The sequence below is a fragment of the Helianthus annuus genome, chromosome 10, assembly GCF_002127325.2.
Source record: "Helianthus annuus cultivar XRQ/B chromosome 10, HanXRQr2.0-SUNRISE, whole genome shotgun sequence".
Classification (NCBI taxonomy): domain Eukaryota; kingdom Viridiplantae; phylum Streptophyta; class Magnoliopsida; order Asterales; family Asteraceae; genus Helianthus; species Helianthus annuus.
In genome coordinates this window covers 76,033,251-76,054,774 of record NC_035442.2, presented here as the reverse complement: position 1 = coordinate 76,054,774, position 21,524 = coordinate 76,033,251, and the positions used below count along the sequence as shown (strand labels likewise).

The 21,524-nt window shown below is 38.1% G+C and overlaps 2 protein-coding genes across 2 annotated transcripts; one reads left to right on the top strand and one right to left on the bottom strand.

Annotated features, from left to right (window-relative positions):
- The first annotated feature begins 966 nt into the window (after positions 1–966).
- LOC110884851 (probable aquaporin SIP2-1) lies at positions 967–3,705 on the top strand. Its single transcript, XM_022132556.2, has 3 exons — positions 967–1,380; positions 2,892–3,152; positions 3,251–3,705. Exons 1-3 carry the CDS (start codon positions 1,090–1,092, stop codon positions 3,404–3,406), a joined length of 708 nt encoding a protein of 235 aa, XP_021988248.1. The 5' UTR covers positions 967–1,089; the 3' UTR covers positions 3,407–3,705.
- A 1,175-nt stretch (positions 3,706–4,880) lies between these two features.
- LOC110884853 (magnesium-protoporphyrin IX monomethyl ester [oxidative] cyclase, chloroplastic) lies at positions 4,881–8,033 on the bottom strand. The gene is made up of 5 exons (XM_022132557.2): positions 7,322–8,033; positions 6,665–6,729; positions 5,992–6,319; positions 5,391–5,489; positions 4,881–5,292 (listed from the first exon to the last, which is right to left on the bottom strand). Exons 1-5 carry the CDS (start codon positions 7,778–7,780, stop codon positions 5,029–5,031), a joined length of 1,215 nt encoding a protein of 404 aa, XP_021988249.1. The 5' UTR covers positions 7,781–8,033; the 3' UTR covers positions 4,881–5,028.
- Between the last annotated feature and the right edge of the window lie 13,491 nt (positions 8,034–21,524).

Genomic DNA, 21,524 nt, shown 5'->3' with positions numbered 1-21,524 from the left:
GTGCAAAAAAACCCGAACCCGACCATACCCATAGGGTAGGGACCAAGTATGCATATTTTGTTCAATACCCAACTCCGGGTTTTTTTCGTACCGGTTTGTAATACCTGTAACAGGGTTTCGTAATACCCGGACCCGGGCTTTCGTAATACCCAGACCCGTTGTGTACAACAGGTTTTTAACGTTTAGAGCCTGTGTGAGGCTTTTTTGGGCAGATTTCAAGCCATACAATATGTATAAATAAATGTTTCCATTATATTTCTATGTTTTATGCCAAAAATATGAATCGAAAAACTCGATCTATACCCGAACCCGACCCGGGTACGACCAATACCCGAAAAGTCAAAACCTGGTCATACCTGTACCCGGGTATATACCCGAACCCGAGTATTGAAAAAACCCAATTTGTGCACCTCTAGGTTGTAGTAGCGCTCTAAAAAGGTGTATGCAAAGATTAAAAATACGGAAGGAGAGAGGAAAATGATAAAAAGAAATGTAACATGGATCAACTCAAGTACTCAACTATAATAATTGTGTTTGGGTTGTGTTTTTACACAGTTTTGGTGTGTTGTTGGTATTTTCGATACTGATACCAAATATTTGTTTTGTTAATATTACGATATAACTTTTATTGAAAACGGAGTTGTATTTAATATATATTTTTTATATCGTAAACTATATTGAGTACCGGTACCATATCACACTGAATCGATACTGACAGAACAACATCGTTATCCGTATGAGTATTTACTTTTATAGTTTTCAATCAATGTAAAACACATGTTAATATCTTTTTGGCCTTTTTATTACATGTGAAAACTTTTGTGCAAGTAAACCTAATATTATTGTAAATCACCCTTTTTATTTTGCAATGCATACATATTTATGGGCCGGGCCAGCACTGCACATCTTTGGGCTATAGTGCATAAAAAAGACGGAAGGAGGGAGGAAACTGCGAAAAAGATTCTGTAATGACATGGGTCAACTGCAATCATATTCCCTGTTCAGTGCAAGTTCACCATTCATTTCCCAAACAATTACCTTTTCCGATCGATCTAGAGAACACAGACACAATCCAAAAACCCCAAAAAAATGGGAGCAATTGTGAACATGTTGGTGTCTGATATAATCATGTCTTTCATGTGGGTCTGGTCGAGTGTCTTAATCAAGATTTTTGTCCACAAAGTTATGGGGTTTAGCCACCATGACACCACTGGTGAACTGTTTAGGTATTCAATTTCGATTGTCAACATGTTCTTGTTTGCTTATCTTGCTAAGGTTACCAATGGTGGGGCCTATAATCCCCTCACTGTCTTGTCATCTGCTATTTCTGGGAGTTTTAGCAAGTTTCTTTTCACTGTTGGTGCAAGAATCCCCTTTCAGGTTGGTTCATTCTGATTCTTATATAGTAGATTAATTAATTTTATGATGTTTTCTGCTTTGGATAATTGGATTACAGTTTGTGAGCCACAGATTTCTGAAAAAAAGGTGCAAATTAGGGATTTTGTTGTTTGATTTATAAGCTTGTGTGACCTACAATGTTATGGTTTGTGCGGTCGAAAAATAAACCTTTTGATAAAGTAAAAGACGATAATGTGATAAAACGATTTCAAACTGTGAAAAAGAAAGAGGACACATCTATTATGTATTTGTTTTACTTTATTTATTATTGTTTTTTATAATTGGCCGGTAAATTCTTTTTGGGATACCCCTGAATTAATGGGCTAGTTCCGCCACTGGTTAGCGTAAGAGATGCACATAATCTTGAAAAAAAAAATCATAAAAATATAGAAAGTAAGAAAATAGTATTGCCCCACTCAAGCACGCCTAACTGTAGAGTTATATTCTTATCCACAACCACTGCCCCTAAAACTTGTCATTGGCGGGGCACATCTTATGACCATAGCTTTCAATAGCGCTGCTGGTGGCGACCACTATAGCGAATAGCGTAGCGTATAGGTGAAGAGTCGCTACAGGGTCTGTAGCGATAAATAGCAGATTATTTTTATTTTTCCATTGATTTAGATGATTAGTGATGGCGTATTTTTAGCACTTTTATACTGTGTGTTAAATATAGTTTTTTTTTTTTTTTTTTTTAATTTAGTTTCTACCCCTTTATCTCTAAACATGAAATAGCGGGTGCTATTTCGTCGCTATCGCTACGTAGCATATAGGTAGCCTGTCACTATGGTCTGTTATTCGTCATTGAGAACTATGCTTATGACCCAATATTTTTCTTGTGGACAAAACATGATGATGTGGGATTCACCTAAGGTGTTGTTACATTGGAAATAGAAAAAAAAGAACTGATCTATATATATGTGTACAATGCATCACCTGGGAAAACGAGAGGGAGAAGAAAGGAAAGAACTTTGTCACACAAGGCGTAGTAGAGGATAAGAGGGTCGGTGGCCGACCAAGATGGCGGTAGTAGTGGAGAGGAATAGGAAGGGAGAGAAAAGGAGAATACTTAATAGAATAAAGAAAGCCCCTTATGGTATTGTGTTTTATTCATCAACGATTACAGAAGTACCAAAGGGCTTGTAGCCTAGCGGTATCAAGATGTGTAGTAAAGGTGTTCCTCCCCAAATGGTTGAGCCGTGGTGAACATTGGTGTAGACTTAGGAGTAGTTTTAGGGTGTTTGATTTAGTGGATACCTTTCATGTAAGTTCTTAAATTTTTTGTTTATATTTACAACAACATATATTAATTCTGTTTTTTGGATTTAAGTTTATTGTATTTGTTTTAAATGATTGGTGAATGACATATGCTTGATGCATGACCAACTTGGCAGGTCTTCTAATTGAACCATCAACTATGTGCCTAAAGTTTCAAACTTCTTTAGCATGAACCAGCCATCTAACCCATGTCCTTGTTTCCTTGTGATTTTGAGGTGTTTGGATCAATAATGGCGGTCCGGCTTATCCTACTTACATTCCCGGGAATAGGCCGTGGGCCTAAACTGACTGTTAGTCTCCATCAAGGGGCATTGACCGAAGGGTTGTTGACTTTCACAATTGTGTTGATTTCACATGGACTTTCTACAAAAATACCCGGAAGTTTTTACACGAAAACTTGGATCAGCAGTGTCTCAAAACTTGCTCTTCATATACTCGGAGCAGATCTAACCGGTGGAGCTATGAACCCTGCTTCTGTAAGTACTCACGTCAACTTTTTACGCTACAAAACATCATCAAATCTCTATTTATAAAAGGGTATTTTAAAAGATTTAACTAATACGGTTGGTTTCAGGTAATGGGATGGGCATATGCACGCGGTGATCATATAACCAAGGAGCATTTACTAGTATATTGGCTTGCACCTATTCAGGCAACTCTATTGGCAGCATGGGTGTTTAGGTATCTTGTACGCCCATCAAAACAAGACAGAGAAAAGAAGACTAATTAACATTGAAAATAAGATATTCTTATTGATGATCACATGAAGTTGACTTGTGGTCAAACTTGAATTTTCGACTTAATCATCAATGCATGCACGCACTTGTAACATTAAGATTACTCGAATTGGTTGTTTCTGTCGTGTAGATAACGTTTCTAAACTATACGTCTTGGTTTTAGAACTCGAAAATCACGAGTCGAAGACCAACCGTAAAGCCTTTTGGTTGACGTGGGTTTGTTCATATATTTGTTAAATGAATGCAGAATGTAATTTATTTTTTCATTTTAAAATAAAATTTAAACTCTAAATCTTGATTGTATTTTTGTTCTTGAAACAACCATATTTTCTTACCCAGTTTACTACCAAACCAATATCTCTACTCAGCAGCGGATCCATAACATTTCGCAAGTGCAGACACAAAATGAGTTAGTCGCTGATTAATCGCTAATCGGAAGTTTACCGAGTAGTGGCTATTTAACTGCTAGGCGGTTAACAGTGATCCTATTCTGGCCAAATTTCGATCAAGCCTTATAAATTCTCTCTAGTTACTTAAAAAATAGGTTAAGGATCTACTTAAAAAATTACATATAAAAATGTGTGTATATAAAACTAAAAATTGCATATACAAATCCCAATAATCCATGTGACTCCCGATTAATCACTAGTCCTCATCAACCGACTAGCGCCTCCCAATTCTTAAAATACTAGTTATGTTAGAATAGGTGAGGTGACATGTCGGGTCATAGTAGGTTGGGTTGAAAAAAATTGCACTGATTCAAGCAAACTCTCTGGATGTCACGACTTTAACTAATAATACGGGCAACCAAACCACAATAATAATAACCGCACATTGGGGTGTCGGAGGGTCTAACCTCATAACTCTTGACAAGAAGAAGCAAATTGGCTCATTCACAAAGCTTCTCAATCTCACTCACTAACACTAAATCATCTTCTTATCCTATTTACTCACTCACTAACACTAAATCATCTTCTTATCCTATTTACTAACAAACCAATATTTATACTCACTCCATGACATTTCATTTGACTTTTGTTATGCAAATGTTTTGACTTCGAGCCGGAGGTCTCAATGGAAGTAGTCTCTCTATTCCTATAAGGTAGAGGTAAGGTTATCTACATATTACCCTCCTCAGACCCTACATTAGCCTTGCTGTTAGAGGGATTTACTGAGTATGATGATGATGGTGATGATATGCAAATGCTTTGACTTGTAACAAGTTTTTATGGTTAGAAAAATGTTTGCATGTTAAAAGCATTAGAAACTCATAATATTATTGTTGTATTCTAATTATAAATGTGGTTGTAAAAGTCCCGCCTAAGCTTCGAGTACTCGCTACAAGGTAGGCTGCCGAGGCCCGACTACTGTATGCATAGGCCAATTACTCCCCGAGTAATCTCCGCCTAGGCCGAGTACTCTCAAATCCGACTAGGGAGCGCCTAACGACTTTTGCAACCATGATTATAACCAACGATTCCCATTATATTAAATAAATAGCTATCAAATAACATTAGAACATGAATTCATCAAAATTATCAGTGTATCTTTTTACACAACAATCAAAACACCATGACTTCCTTTGATTCATTCCTCTACAAAAACATAGTAGCATCTAGTAAACAAGCTGAGGATCCAACTCTGCAATATCAACCGATCCCGATTCAATCGGTTTCATCAGGTACGCAGCCAACAGCTCCGAAACCAAACCAGCAATATGTGGGACCCTCTTCAAATTCTTCACCAATGGAATGTCATCAGTCTCCCCAATCGCTATGATCTTGGAGTTAAGGTCAGCCATGCGGTCCAATTTCCTCTTGAACTCAGGGTTTTCTACATCCAGTACAGCTGGGAAGATCCTTGCTGTCGTGCGGTTTGTCTGCAATACACAAAAACCATATTTTAAGACCCTAAACGACCCAATAACCTGTTTACCCAAACGGGTCAATATGGATAATGTATGTTGTATAGACAAACCTCAATGATGACATGCATGTCAAACTCCTTTGTGTCCAGCCCAATCCCTTCATAGAAAGCAGTTCTTTGGGTATCGTTAAGATACATGGTAACATACACCTACAGCCCGAATACAATATCGATAACAAAATCCTTTCGGCTTTATAGAGTAAAATGCCATTTTTGTCCCTGAGGTTTGGCCAGTTTTGCGACTTTCGTCCAAAGGTTTGTTTTTCCGATCTGGATCCAAAAGGGTTGAAATCTTGCCATTTTCATCTGGCTCGTTAACTCCATCCATTTTTCTCTGTTCAGTCAGGGGTATTTTCATCTCTTTTGTTAACTTGCAATTCGGTCTTTTGAATACTTGTACACAAAGTGAAAAAGACCGAATTGCCCTTTAAGTTAACAAAAAAGACGGAGATACCCCTGGCTTAACAGAGAAAAATGGATGGAGTTAACGAGCCGGATGAAAAAGGCAAGATTTCAACCCTTTTGGATGCAGATCGGAAAAACAAACCTTTGGACGAAAGTCGCAAAACTGGCCAAACCTCAGGGACAAGAATGGCATTTTACTCCGAGTTTATAAAAATAACTAAGAAATTGAAAAGGGAAAAGGGTGTACAGATAAGCAGAAGAATCTAGCCCAAAGTTTAGCTTTCCAGTCATTGAGGAACTGAGGCTGGGCCTTCATGAGTGCGGAAAAGAAGTCACCGTGTCGGTTTTCATCTTGACACCAGTTCTCAAAGTACTTGAAAATGGGGTAGCATTGGTACTGAGGGTTGGCTTTTAGGTGCCGGTATATGGTGATGTACCTCCAGTAACCGATCTTTTCGGAGAGATATGTTGCGTAAAATATGAATTTTGGCTTGAAGAAGGTGTATTTTCTTGCTTTTGTCAAGAATCCTAAGTCCAATGCCAAGTTGAAGTCTGATAATCCCTTGTTTAGAAACCTGCACCAGTTTATACATTGTTGAGTTTATATAGTATTATACGCGAGTACTAGTGTTAAAACGGGTCAGGCGGGTGGGTTGGATAATAAGTTAAAATGGGTTCAAATTTGAAAGTCATATCAGAACAGACCAAGGTGGGTTTGGTCGACCGTAGAAATAGACTTTAGGTGACTTTCAACGTGTCAAAAAACCATTTTGACCAGTTCCCCTTTAGCAAAAAAGATTTAATCAACCCGCATGACCTGTTTGAGATAAAAACAAAAACCAAATAACCCGTTTATATTATAGGTAAACGGGTCCAAATTTCCGCATGAAATTTTGGACTTTTTATTCCCATATACATACCCGGCATGGCGGGCTTCATCCCTTGACATGAGGGAGAAGATCTCTGCAACCACTGGGTTTGTTTTCTGCATATTAAAACAAGATTTAATTGTTAGTCTTGGATTGATCACTAAACCATCCAACCAAATCAACTCGAGAACACACACAGCCGACACCATTTGAACCCACAACCACCTAACTACCTTAGACGCCAGTCAACCCATAAACCAATTAAGGTCAACTACAGTCTTTAATCCTAAAGCTATGAACTTTATGCCATTTTCACCTCCTATTGCATCCGGTAATTCGTACTGCAGGGGTGTGAATGGGTCGGTTTTAAACTCAAACCAAACCAAACCAAAACCAATCATTTTGGTTTTGGGGAACCGTTCGGTTATGGGTCAGTTTTCGTATATTCGAAAATAATGAATTTAGATCCGAAATTTTGGCCAAAAGTGTTTATATTAAATGTTAACCACACATTAATAATTTTTTTTGGCAAAAAAATCCAGAAACAATCATTCAAACAAAGTTCAATGCAGTTCAGTTATGTAAGTACCCATAACCGAAACCGAACCCTTATTTTCATTTTGAAATCAAACAAAACCGAACCGAAATAATCATACTCTTACATGAATCAATGCAGGCATGATATTATTAAAAAGTAAAAAGAAATACCTTAAGTCTTCTACCAAGCTCCTTGTACAACAAAAAGCCAGAAAACTCAGCAGTGCAAGACCTCTCAAGAAACTCAACAAAGATCTGCCTAAGTGGGCCCTGAATCTCATCCGCAGCCTCCTTAAACTCCTTATTCCTGACAAAATGGGTCTGGTTATAATCTGTTTTAAACTCCTGCAACAAGGCTTCAAACTCAGCCTCATTCAGGTTCTTGTTCATCTCCACGTTGAACAGCTGCTCCATTTCATCGAAGTCTGTCGTGTAGAACCTTGGTGCAAGTAGTGTTTCCTTAATCGCCTTCTTGTTCTTGTTCTTTCCGCTGCCGGAGGGTTTGGTGGGGGTGGTGGTGGTGGCGGCGGACATGCGGATGGTGGAGATTCGCCGTGGCAGGATGGTGGTGCTGTGACAGTAGCCGATTTTGGAAACGGGTTTGAGCAGTGCGGCCATCTCGGTTGCCATTGGTGGTTGGTGTTTGAGTAATGGGCTTGGCTTTAATCACCATTGATTATATGTATAGAGAGAGATAAGGGTGAAGTGAAAGCGATGGCAATCTGGAATCTCATCCAAGGAAATCTGGGATTATGAATGGAAAATTGACACGTTGGTGGGGTGAGGATGGAACTGATTTTTGTTAGATGTTCTTTGGTTGGAATAAATTATGAATGTAGTCTTATATTTTGTGGCTGAGAAATGTCCATAGCCTTTTTGTGGCTAACCCGCACGGCGTTGTCCTGCCAACGTTTTTAAGGTCGGAGGGTGTGGAGACGTCGCCTCTGCCAACTCAGTCGCGATAGCGCCTGATGGCGCCACCCCCCTCCACCCACCGAGCGGATTACGACGGGGTGCTATAGGCCCGACTTCACCATGGTAACGAGCTCCATTCGCATGATCGAGGTTGATTATTTCAAAATATTACCATTAAACAATAACAATTTAAAAAAAAATTAATTTCCTATTTTATAAATTTAACCTATAAATACCCCACATTCTCTATACTTTTTGTTACCATTCTCTGCACTTTTTATATCCTTCTCTACAATGTTTCCCAACAAATAAAACCCGTGGGATCTGACCAATCCATTTTGGCAAAGTTTGCAAAACAACGAGCAAGAGGACCGTTATCGAAGAGACCCACGTACGGGTGAGCTTGGATATTATCCGATGCCACCAAGCACCCCAACTTCTACTCATTCGACCGCTCCACCGATGCCCGGTTTGTACGAGTATTATTCTCCACCCACATTTTTTCCCCAAAACATACCCCAAACCCAAAACACAACCCAAACCGAATTCGTACCCAAAACCCAAGCCGAACTCACTTCCTCAAAAAAGCGAAGTCATCGAAAAAAGGATGAGTGTAGGTCCGTTTTTCTCGGAGGATCGATTACGAAACCTAATCCTTGTTTATAACAAACACAATCACGAGTGCGGAATCCTCGTGACGACGCAAACCAAACAAAGTATAGCAAACACAAAGTAACCAAAAGATTCACAGTCTATTGATTAAGGGATGAGGACAGATTACAAACACATACACACAATGTTTGATAATACTCTCAGTAGGTTATGCTCTCATACTTCACACAGAAGACCAAGTGTGGTTTATATACTGCAGCCCAGCCCAAATTATGACGAAGAACATAATTGGGCCGACAAAGAACCTAAGCCCAAGAAGAACCAGGTTCTTCGTCACTGTTGCCATGAAAAACCATGTGACGAAGAAGGGGTTCTTCGTCACACACCATGAACGACGAAAGAGGTCTTTCGTGACAGATGACATCCCACGAAGAATGGGTTCTTCGTGGGGAGGCTGCAATGCAGAAAAGATGCAAACTGTCAAACAGATTGCAGCAACACTTATATAAACACACACAAACATAACATACAAACCAAATGCAACATGCATTAGTTTAGACTTACATAACAAAGAGACAACTGTCGTACCAAAGTTAGATAGGAGGATATCCGACTTGGTCGAGTGACGGAACATACAGACTCGATAAACAAAAGACCGAAATATTACAACGTCAAATAAGAACAAGTTACAAACACAAAAATATGCACCAACAATGAGTCCGAAAAACGTGCTACTAAGAAGATCAAATTTTGGTCGCCTAAGGAAGAATTTGAGGTGGCAAAAGCATGGCTCGACGTATCGGAAGTGTAGGAACATTTGAACGACCAAACGAGTCGATCAGAAGAGATCTCGTCCAATACGAAAGGCGGAAACAGACGTATCGGAGTTGTTTCAGCTGATTTGCACACAGAATCACTTTAATTGTCTCTTGTATTGATATCAGATCGTTTTACAATGCTGGAGACACTTCGACAGAGCTTCGCCACCGGAATGGAAACGTTACAAATGAATTGAACAAGGCATGTATTTATAGGCAGTCTCATTTCGCACGAGATGATCTCACAGGAAATGGCCATTGCCATTTCGTACGAAATGGACACATCCCATTTCGTGCGAAATGGTCACATCCTATATATTTCACATTTTCTCGTATTTCGTGCCCTGATCTATCATTCTAAATACAAGACTCGATACAAGACGAAGTCGACAGACATATGCACCAACAGACTCCCCCTTGGATGTTGACGAAGTCTTCAGTGTCGAGTCTTCAGTATGTCAACACTTCAGTCTTTATCAGTCTTCTCGCTCTCTTCAAAGTATTCTCCATTGTAAGCATCCTCAATCTCTATCTCTTTCTTCTCTTTCTTTCTTCCAGAATCTCAATCTGTCTCTGGCTCTCTATCATTCAAACTCCCCCTTTGAATGTTGATCCTGGCTTTAAAGTCTTCAGACTCCCCCTTACGATAAGCTGGAATCGCAGTCTGGAATTCATAATCTTTTGGATCAGAAACCTGGCTCAAACTCTGCAGCTTTCACAGATTCAGAAATGTTACCTGGCTCTTCGTAGCCACAGGATCTGGAACCTGGCTTAAGTCTGCCTGTCCTCAGGAATCATAACCTGGCTAACCTGCACATCCTCTACCCAAAACATAAGTTTCACAAATTTTAAAATTTAACAATGTTAATCTCATCTAACCACTTGCACAATCAAACTTAAATCATCACTTGTATATATTATCCAAAATGATTTAACATTTATAATCTCGGATGACCTCTTGCTTTTTCAAACTCTCCCAAACCTGTTGTGCATCATGTTTAGCACTCGAAATTTTGAAAATCAGCTCTTCAATATCAGTTGTCAAAAATATTTTTGTATTTTCAAATATTTATGCTAAAAACACATTCTTTTTGGTTTTTTGTTTTTAATGAAAAGCAGTAAAGAAATATTTACAGACAATATTTTTGCGAGTTTGTGTAAGAGGATCATATCAGTGTATGAGACAAATTACTAACACCGTTAAGCTTTAAACATTTTAAGTTCTAAACAATTCACTTAGATTGTCAGTATACTGATCCACTTAAATTTTTACACAAAGTTCAACTGTTTCGAGATACGAGATTAATGTTTTATAGAACTAAACTTATTCACGTGTCCCACCTCAGAATATACTCTCGTATCCAGACTCCTATATTCAGTCTTACAGGTGAGTGTACACTAATGATATCTGTAAACGGGTAATGCGAGACCATGAGAGCTCAGGTTAGAACTTCCGTTCAGACAAAGAGATGATGGCTCGTCTTTCGGTGTGTCCTGTTTGGGGATCTTTTCTTCAACAGCACATGATTAGCATTTTTCAATGTTTCATCATTTTTATGTTGAGGTAGGCTTTAAGAATAAAGCAGTGCAGAGCATTATGCGAGAACTAGGCTATTGCTTCCGCAAAATCAGAAGTTCAGGTATAATACCCCAGATATCATCACACACAAAGACCTAGTATGTCAGAAATAGAAAGCCCTTCAAACAAGATTTCAGGGGTTACCTATATATCCGAGAGATGTTCCCCACGAGATAAGTAAGCTATTCGTATTTTTAGGTTTATATCTCGAAAACAATCTACCGAATGTATAAAAACCTACTGGCATATCCTCAGTGAGATCGTTTATCACATTTGAGTTTCCAATTCTTTAGCGTACTGTGATAGTCCACTGATGTACTATCATTTCCTCTTTTTCACAACCAAACTCATTTATCATTTTTCAATGTTTTTGGCTTTTTAGATTTTATCATGTTTTTAGATTTTTCAAATTTTCAAAATTTCTAAAATTCTACTCCCCCTAAAATCAAAAATATGTTTCAATTTTTGATTTTCAAGAAAATTTGAAAACAAACTGTACAAATAAAGTGACAACTGATTTGAATTAGTTCACTTCTCCATCCACTTGGCATAAACAATCAGAACTCCCCCTGACAACAAACTATTTTCCCATTATGATTTCAAAACACTTAAGTTTGTTTTAGTCAAAATGGTTTTTCCGGAAAATTAGTTTTTGTTGAAATTCACCAACCACTTGTAGGTTAAGGGATTCATTCATCACTTTGTTCTTTCAATTACCACTTGTATGAAAGTTAAATCAAGTTCAAATTAATGACCTTGATTAACCACTTGTAGGTGCACTTTTCTTTTCTTTCACCCACTTGTAGGAACAAACAAAAACATTTCAAGAATGATACCGATTCCTGCTCCACGATTACCAACTTGGGAGCTCCGGCAAGTCCAGATTTTTAGTCATGATAGGTTCTATCCCAGTTACTAACCTGGGATGACCCATCTTCATCTGGTTTCTTCGTTTTTTTCATAAAATTCCTTTACCCCTTTGACCTTCCCGTCAATCATTTTTCCAAAAGTATTTTGAACTGTAGGGTTAAAGGCTTTTTCAACATCAAATTCTTTCTTTTCAGAAAAGAATTGATTTGAAATTTCAACTTTTCCAATTTTTGATTTTAAATTTTCAGCCCGCAATGGTGGAAAATTTTCATCATCCAGTGGCGGTACTGAATTTTCACTTTTCAATTCAACTTGTGGCTCCTCTGACTTTAACGAGTCAGATTCATTACCAGAAAATAGATCCTCTGATTTTGATGAATCGGAATCATTGCTAGAACTATCGTCTGATTTCTTAACAACCCACCTTTGGTTGTTAAGCTTTGCTTTTCTTTTGTAAAAACTCTTTAAACACTCACCAACCTCAAATTTTGAATTTTTGAAAACTTTAAATTGTTCAGTTGGTGGTTCGATATCACCAACTTTCTTTTTGAGTTTTTCAGAGACTCCCTGTTTTGAATTGGTTGCCTTTGGACAATTCATGGCAATGTGACCAACTTTTTGACATTGATAACAGGTTCTTGTCTCCTCATTCTTCTGAGCAGCTCCATTCTTCATTCCCTCTTGCTTATTAGCAAGGAATTCTTTGTTCGATTGCCTCCAGAATGTGCTTTTTTCCTCTTCCTCCGAACTTGCTCCTGAAACAAATACATTTTTTGTTTTATAAGTTTTCTCATTTTTATAATTTTCTGGTGGAATAAAACCCAATCCCTTCTTTTTGAAATTACGGTTATGGTTTGGTTTCTTTCGATAACCTGAACCAGAACTGTAACTCTTTTTCTTGTTTAATCTTTGTTGAACCCTTGAGGTGTAAGGTTTAGTTTTTTTTAGCAAGATTTACATCTTTTATTTCAGAAATATTAATTTCTGTTAATTTGAAAACCTTGTTAATCATTTCAGTTTTAACACCTCTTATTGGAAATTCCTCATTAGAATATAATTTGTCTGAATCATTCAAAGTATATGCCACTTTGATTGGTTCGTCATTTAAATTATTTTTTGATAACAAGAATTTTTTATTGTAAACCCGTTTGCCCTTTTTGACTGTTGGACTTGAAGTGTCGGACTCAGACTTTGACTCCTCCGTTTTATCTTTATCCAACACCTGATCGACAACTTTCTTAATTATCTCGGACTCATGATCAGTGTCGGATGATGTGAACGTGACATCAATGTTGTCTGGCAAGTTATCTGAAGGCTCAGATTCCCACTGTAAGTTGGTTGCCTTTTTGACTCTTTCTGAATTTGGATTTCGTGGAGAATATCCATTTTCAAGCGGGGGTGGACACTTGTTATAACTAACACTTTGTTTCTTACCAGAATTCTTCACTTCAGTATCCTCTTTTGTTTTGAAATTCTTCACTTCAGATGTGTCTTCTTCAAATGCCTTCATGCCTTCAACTGTGGGGTAAATCCTGTCAATCACATAAGAAGAACATGAGTAACTTTTCAACAACTTGTTTACTCTTTCAGTTTCTATCCTCTGAGTTTCTAATTTCTGTTCAAGCTCAGCACACATATCTATGTAATAATTGACCATTTCCTGCTTTATCATGTATGCTCCATTGAGTGTCTTCATGGCTGTAGCTTGTTCATTGCTTGACTCGTTATATTGATTCATGGCTTTGTTTTGTTTAAGACATCATATGACTCTTTCAATCTGTTCATGTTGTGAATCAACTCATTGTTGTGTTTTTTCAGAGTTTCACATTTTTCACAATTCTCAGACATCTTTTCTGCATCAGCTTCTTTCTTAATCTCGAAAGCTGGAATTTCTTTGACCTGCTTCTTTATCAACGATGTTGGTGCATATGTCTGTCGACTTCGTCTTGTATCGAGTCTTGTATCTAGATAGGATAAACCAGAGCTCGGTAGTCATAGAAATAGGGATTTAGTGCTGATTGACCAGTTCATGCGAAATGGCCATTTCACACGAAATGGCATTTCACACAAAATGGCAAGTTCACACGAAATGGCATGTTCACACGAAATGGACCATTTCGTGCGAAATGGACTTGTGACCATTTCGTGCGAAATGAACTTGTGACCATTTCGTGCGAAATGGACTTGTGACCATTTCGTGCGAAATGAACTTGTGTCCATTTCGTGCGAAATGGAATGCCTATATATAGAGACTTGACCATTTCATTTGTAACTTTTGGATTCCGGTAGCGAAGCTCTGCCGAAGTGTCTCCAGGTTGTAAAACGTTGTCAAACCAATACAAGAGATAGTTTAAGTGATTCTCTGTGCAAATCAAGCTGATTCATCATTAAAACGTCTGTTTCCGCCTCTCATTTTGATCAAAAACTCTTCTGAACGACTCGTTAAGGTCGCACAACGATCCTATAAGTGGTATCAGAGCTCAGGAGGAAGAGTTCTTACCGATTCAGCTTGATTTCATCTGAAAATCTCACTTCTACTCACTTTCTTCACATTTTTTTCAAAATTAATCGAGATTTTATGGTTAAAATGAACTGATTTTCATATATTACATGTGAAACATGGTTTTAATCAATCCTTGAACATATCAGACCCAAATTCATCTTAAAAATTGATTAATTTGTCAAAATTCTATCCAATTGTTTGAACATGACGTCATTACGCACGAGATAGAACCTCATTTCGCTTCAGTTCATACGATCTAGATCCATTTCGTTTGAAATATATTTCCATTTCACACGAATTGGGAGAACTAGATTCATTTCGTGTGAAAATACAAGTCATTTCGCATGTAGTGGTCATTTCATGTGAAATTAAAGTCCATTTCGCGCGGATTGGTCAGCTAGTGTTTCATTTCGTTTGAAGTGCACCCAGGTCATCATTTCGTACGTATTGGTCTGTCATTTCGTTTGAAAGTGTCTGTCACCGTGTTCCAGCAGCTCATGTGAACAATGTAGAGCGACCTAATCATATAACCTTTTAGAGAGATCAACGATCCAATATCTATGAAATTGTCAGTCTGCATGTGGTGTTAAGTCCAATAAATTCATCGGTCCAGTTAATTTCAGTAGTTATTAAAGATGTCGACCATTTTTAAAATCAGTAAATCAATTGCATGTGCATGTGTTCTATCAGTTTGCATGTGTTATTGTCAGTCCAATTAATCTCGGTCCAATCAAATTGTGTTTGAAAGATAAAGTTGTCGGCCAAGATCAAAAAGGATAATCAAATTACATGTGATCCATTTATAAGCGGCCCAATCAGATTTCTTTTGAACATTTGAAGTTGTTAGTTGAGTTATATTTGTGGTCCAATTATTTTGGTGATATCTTTTAGAGTTGTCGGCCCATGTGATCCATATATTGCGGTCCAATAAAGATTAAGCATTGTTATAGCTTGTCGGACATTTTATATAGTTTCATCACATTGTTTTTAATGACTAAAAAGTTATTCTAATAGGATTAAAATTGAATTAAATGGTTGTCGGCCATTTGTGATCGGCCCAAGACAATTATCAGGCTAGCAAGTGACTTTGTATTAATTCAAAGTTTTTGGTTCTCAAATATCAAGATTGCATGTGAAGCATTTATCGAAGCTATCAGCCCATGTGATTGGTTAATATTAGCGGCCCAATGAGATTTCAATAAGTCAACAGTTTGTCGGACTCTTGAATAAATTGTCAAGTTCATCGACCCAAGATCAATTATATTTGAGGTTCATTAATTCTAGTTGTCGGCCCAATTGAGTTTTAAAGCATCAGTCCATTAATTCAAACGGTCATTTAAAGGTGTTAAGCTCAAGATACTCACAGTTTGCGGCCCAATTGAATTCATCTTTTTATTGGCTCATTCATTCAGTGATTTCATAGAAAAACATTGAACGAGTCTGCGAATTTTCGACACGAGTCCTAGATCGATTCAACCGTCACACACGTTCACATTTTAAGTTCGTTTAAACTGATCATTTGTTTTTGTATTCTCCAGGTGTTTCACGAGGTGAACCAGTTCGTTTGAAAGCTTGTTTGAGAAATCCTTGGATACCGAAACATGGAAACCGAGTTTTACAATGCGTTTGCTATAACTCCGGGTACTCCGGTTACCATTGCTCAGAGTGTAACCATGGAAAATGAAACTGGAACGTTACAAAAACCTCCAAAACTGATGGGCATTAAAGAATATCATAGTTGGAAAGAACGTTTCGAGAATTGGGTTCAAGCAAATCATCTAAGGTCATGGGAAAGTATTGAAATAAAGTATGCTAGACCATTGTCTGATTTCGGAGTTGCAAAGATTATCTCAGAATTTTCTGATAAAGAGAGATTCGTACAAGGCAGAAAAAATGATGGTCAGTTTACTTCAACAAGCTGTGAAAGAAGATATTTTCATATTACTTCAACATGATGGTAGTGCTTATTCGGTTTGGGATGCACTTCGCAAGAAATTCGAAGGAAGTGTAGAGATGATCAAGAGTAAAAAATCATTATTGAAGAAAGAATTTGAACTGTTTACAAGTGTGCCAGGTGAGACTACAAAGACTCTCATTGAAAGATATTGTCATCTAGTGCGTTCAATGTCTCGATTGGAGATCACTAAAACTCCAGAGGAATGGGTTGAGAAATTAGCCGATGCGTTACCTCAAAAAGAATGGGGTACATACCTCATGATTTTGAAGAATTCTGGAGAGTATAGTAGATTGTCGATTGCACAATTCATTGAGAAACTTGAAGGACAAGATCTTGAACAGCAGAAGATTGCTAGAATGAACAATTCAAGCGGTCAACAAGACATCAAGATGTACTACAAAGGTAATGTTCAGAATATTGAAGAAAGTCCAAAGATCCAAACCGCTTTCAGCGCAGAGAACTCATCTGGTTCAGTTAATCAAAGCTCAATCAACACTAGAGGTTTTTCTTCATATCCAAGTGTTAATCCAAGTGTTCAAAGCTCAAACAACAGTAATGGTCATGTGTTACACTGCAACATCGCGATGCATCTTCAAAATGGTCAAAATTTCTCTGAAGAAGTCGCTAAAGGTCATATGCCATTACTGGCTACAGTGTTAGAATCATATGAGGGATTTTTTTGCTGGAAGGATCGGAAATCCTATGTTGACAAAAGAGGATTACGATCAGATAGATGCTGAAGAAATGGAGCTTATGGATATTAAGTGGTGTTTAGCGAGTGTGTTGAGGAGAGCTGAGAAATTTAAGCAGATTACAGGAAGAGATGACTTTCGTGATGCAAATGTTTCTACTTTAGGTTTTGATAAATCTAAAGTTACTTGTTTTTGATGCAGGGAAAAAGGACATTTCAAGAGGGAATGTACCAATCGAGAAACAGGTGGAGCTAAGAATCCGTTCGGCAACAATGATTATTATCAAAGAGCGATTTATCTTCAAGTTGCTCAACAGCCGCATCAACAACAACCATCATCATCCAATGCTAATCAGATTGAAGATGGAAAGAAGAAAGCTTATCTTGTTAATCAAGATGATGAAAAAGTGGCAGAAGGTTTTAGCTGAGACAAATACATTCCAGCTGATTCCAAGCTTGGAGCACTCAATGCACAGATCAGTCAAGAGCCAGATTTGATGAAGGAATTGATGGGTGTATCTGCTGATGATGAGAAAAGTCAAGATGAAGAGTCTGTTTCTTCAGATAACTCAGAAAAGACACCAGATGTTGATCAATCATCATCTGATAGTAGTGATGATGAGGAAGAAATTAAACAAATTAACATTGGCAAAATTCATTTATCTCCTGAAAGTTTCAAATTTTATTTTGCAGATAAATTGAAGAAGCTAAAGGAGAGGCGAGTAGCAAAAGATAAGCAAGAAGTAAAATGCGAGAATGTTACTGAGATTGAGAAGAATGAACAGAGTGAAGATGTCAAAATTGTTGAAAAGATTATTGAAATTGAAAAGATTGTTGAAATTGAAAAGCTTGTTGAAGTCGTTAAACCTTATCTAAAGTGTTTGGAATCTTGCAAACACTGTGAAGAGAAAGATAAGAAGTTCAGTTTGACAAGATGAAAGAAAAATTATTGTTCGATGTCAAGTATGTGAAAGAGTCGTATGATGTGTTGAACAGAACGGTGAATAGTTTGCAAAAGACCAACTCAGAAAGAGAAGATGCTTTGACAATGATGAATGCAGTTATGATGTCTAAGCAGAAGGCTATCAATCACTATATTGAAGAATGTGCAAAGTTGAAGCAGGAGTTGGAAACTGAAAAGATAGAGAATGAAAGAATCAGACGACTATTGCAAAGTTATTCAAGTTCTGATTATTTGATTGATAGAATTTATCCAACTATTGCAGGTTTTGAAGTCTTTCAGGACAAAAGATGGAAAAGAAGGATATTGGTAAGAAACAAAGTGTCAATTATAACAAGTGTCCGCCTCCAATTTGGGAAGGTTATTTTCCCAGAAAACCAAATGAGGAACAAGTCAAAAAGGCTGTCAATATAAAGTTAAAGTCTGAAACAACTGATGAGTTACCAGATAACATTGACGTCACATTTACATCGTCTGACACTGATCATTTGTCTGAGTTGTGACAACTCGAGTTTCCGAGATTCCACTTTCGCATTTATTGCACGTTCACTTCTTGTTTAGTGTTTACTTGCACAATTGGTTTGCTTTGTAACTGTATACATTTTGGATTTGATAAGTTTATGAATGATTTGGCAAAATACTTGAATGTGGTGATGAAACTGTAAATTGTATATCTTGTGCATGTAATATGTAATAGATAATACTTAAGGGTGTTTAGTGCTAATAGTGAAACTTTAACAACTCTTAACCCTAATCTTCTTCACTAATCACCACACAATCATCAGACGTACCTAAGATTTTCTCTACAATCATTTGCTTCATCATTGGTGTCACACCCCCAAAATCCACACACAGAGTACCACCGCTTGGAGGCGTGACATGACCAGGATCAAGCCACCAATCATATTGAACATAGCATATAATATTAAAAGTAGTTAATAAAATCCATCATGATATAATTGGTGTTCAACAAACATAGTTTAAGTAGCGGAAGCATAATATGAAAACCCAATGTAATCAACAAGTTCAAGTGTTTTTAAAGTTTAACATGGCATCCACGATCCATGCCCCACAACGACCTACTCCTCCATGTGCAAGCTCCATATGTACCTAAGGTCCTGCAAGGCATGAAACAGAGAGTCAACAACTAGTTGAGCGAGTTCACAGATAATAGTCCAGTAATCGTAATAGTATAGTAAGCCTCATGTTCGTTCATTAAGCCATGTATCGTATTAGTTCGTATCGCGGCCCTCAAGGCATGTACGCGAAGATTAGGGGAAGTTTCCCAAGTATTCTAGACTAGGTATATTTGTATCGCAGCCCACCCAGCATGTGTGCGAAGTTTAGTGTACAGTTCGCAGCCATTCCAGGCATGTGTGCGAAGTTTAGTTCTATAATCGCAGCCAATCCCGGCGTGTGTGCGAAGAGAAGTATATGTATCACTAGTCTAGCAGTATTTTATCCATAACCTTCCTCTCCCGAGGACTATATCACTAAGTTTATTTAATCAGGTATGTGCAAATCGATCATCCTATCCCATTCCCAACCCCGGGAACCCCATGCCTTGGTAAGAGTGTGAACTCACCTTGGTTTGCTCGGCAGATACACAAAAGGTCAAGTCTAGCTGCTAGTGGTCAACCACGTCCTAACATGGTTACCATACAAGTCAGGTTTTGGTTTCGTGAAAAGCACATAAGTTTCACACAAGTTAACATGTTACGAGCACGTAAAGATCATGGCAACACTTTAACAGTCAAGCAATACACCAAGAAGCCCAAATAATAACGGCCCAACCTATTATGCGATCCGCATACTTGTGCGGTCCACAATGGGCTGTGCGACTCACAAAGCCCGACCCAATAACATATACACCCAGCCCAACAATTAGCATAGCAGTCCTAACATGTATCGGCCCAAATAGACAACACAAATCTTGTGTGATCCGATTTGGGTTGTGCGACCGGGTTTGGGCTTTGAGGCCCAACAGTTAGACAAACATCATCACTTGTGCGATCAAGTAAAGCTTGTGCGACTGTGGGTGTCTTGTGCGACTGGACTCCTTGTGCGACCAGGAATCTTGTGCAAGTGGACCTCTTGTGCGACTAAGAGGTCTTGTGCGATAGGTTTAAACATTCCGGATATCATGCAATCGGTTACAAACATTTAACAGTTTCCAATTTTACAACAATAAATCAACAGTTTCCATCTAGACCTTTATTCGATCAAAACAAGGTTGTTACAACCAATTCACATAAACCCTAATCAAATCATAATCATGAACAATGATCAAACATCCAATTCGGACCGTTAAATTAGTGAACTTTTATATCAACAGGGAATCCTAACCAACATGCAAAAACACTTCAGTTATTAACCATAACAGTCGATTACATACTTTCTATCCTAATCATGATGCAAACAATCCAAGAACATGACATGCTAGTCGATAAATATCACCCTACTTATCCGATTGGCTAGAACATCATCATATGATTAACAATTCGAAAACATATAACATAGCAACAAATTTAACAAGCATCATCAAATACAATCCGATTAATGTGACAAATCCGATTAGTGTGAATCATTATGCATATGGGCCGATTTTTAAGAACACTACGATTCAATAGTTTATATCATGTTCAATCATCTATCAAAACATAATTCAAGGTAATACACTAACCGGATTAGATGATTGGTCCGAACAAGAAAAGATCTTCGATGGAGAGGATGCTTGGCTGCCGTCGAGTTCGTGAGGGAGAGAGAGAGAGAGCACTAGGGTTTTGAGTGTGTGAGGATGTTTTGCAAAAAGTATGAGAAAGTTACTAACACCCTAGTGTTATGCGTGTAGGGTGGGTGGGCCGAGCCCTCTATTGGGTCGCCCTTGGTCCGTGTACAAAGGTAAGGCCCGGATGAGTTTGTGTGATCGGGTGTGAGTGGTGTATTTGGGCCGATTGCATACATACATACATACAAGCACAAATCAAACATAACATTCATTTAATCAACAAGGTTCACATAAGCACGTAACGTTACACAAAGTAGGCTCGAATTATGAGTTGTCACATTATCCCCAACTTAAAAGAAATTTCGTCCCGAAATTTGGTACGTACTCACTGAGGAAGCTAGTTAAGTTGCATAGCTTTCCTGGGGTGTCACATCCTCCCCCTGTTGATCTGGAATTTCGTCCCGAAATTCCGTGGTAGCTTTAGCCTCAGTAGTAGGTGTACTGTTCGCGAACAATTGAGGATACTTCTGCTTCAATTCGTCTTCACGTTCCCAGGTGTACTCTGGGCCACGACGGGAGTTCCAACGAACTCGAACAAGAGGGATTCTCTTGTGCTTGAGGACCTTAACATCCCGGTCCGTGATTTCAACTGGTTCCTCGACGAAGTGCAACTGTTCGTCGATAGTGAGCTCTTTCAAAGGAATTATGAGGGTCTCATCTGACAAGTATTTCTTCAGATT

What these genes read in the sequence shown, in the direction of transcription:
- LOC110884853 (XM_022132557.2), bottom strand. Translation starts at nt 7,780, where the DNA reads ATGGCAACCGAGATGGCCGCACTGCTCAAACCCGTTTCCAAAATCGGC. An exon ending in CTAGATTCTTCTGCTTATCT is followed by an intron (nt 5,490 to 5,991) that starts GTACACCCTTTT and finishes TTCGGGCTGTAG; the next exon opens with GTGTATGTTACCATGTATCT. An exon ending in ACATGCATGTCATCATTGAG is followed by an intron (nt 5,293 to 5,390) that starts GTTTGTCTATAC and finishes TGTGTATTGCAG; the next exon opens with ACAAACCGCACGACAGCAAG.
- LOC110884851 (XM_022132556.2), top strand. Translation starts at nt 1,090, where the DNA reads ATGGGAGCAATTGTGAACATGTTGGTGTCTGATATAATCATGTCTTTC. An exon ending in GTGCAAGAATCCCCTTTCAG is followed by an intron (nt 1,381 to 2,891) that starts GTTGGTTCATTC and finishes TGTGATTTTGAG; the next exon opens with GTGTTTGGATCAATAATGGC. An exon ending in GAGCTATGAACCCTGCTTCT is followed by an intron (nt 3,153 to 3,250) that starts GTAAGTACTCAC and finishes GGTTGGTTTCAG; the next exon opens with GTAATGGGATGGGCATATGC.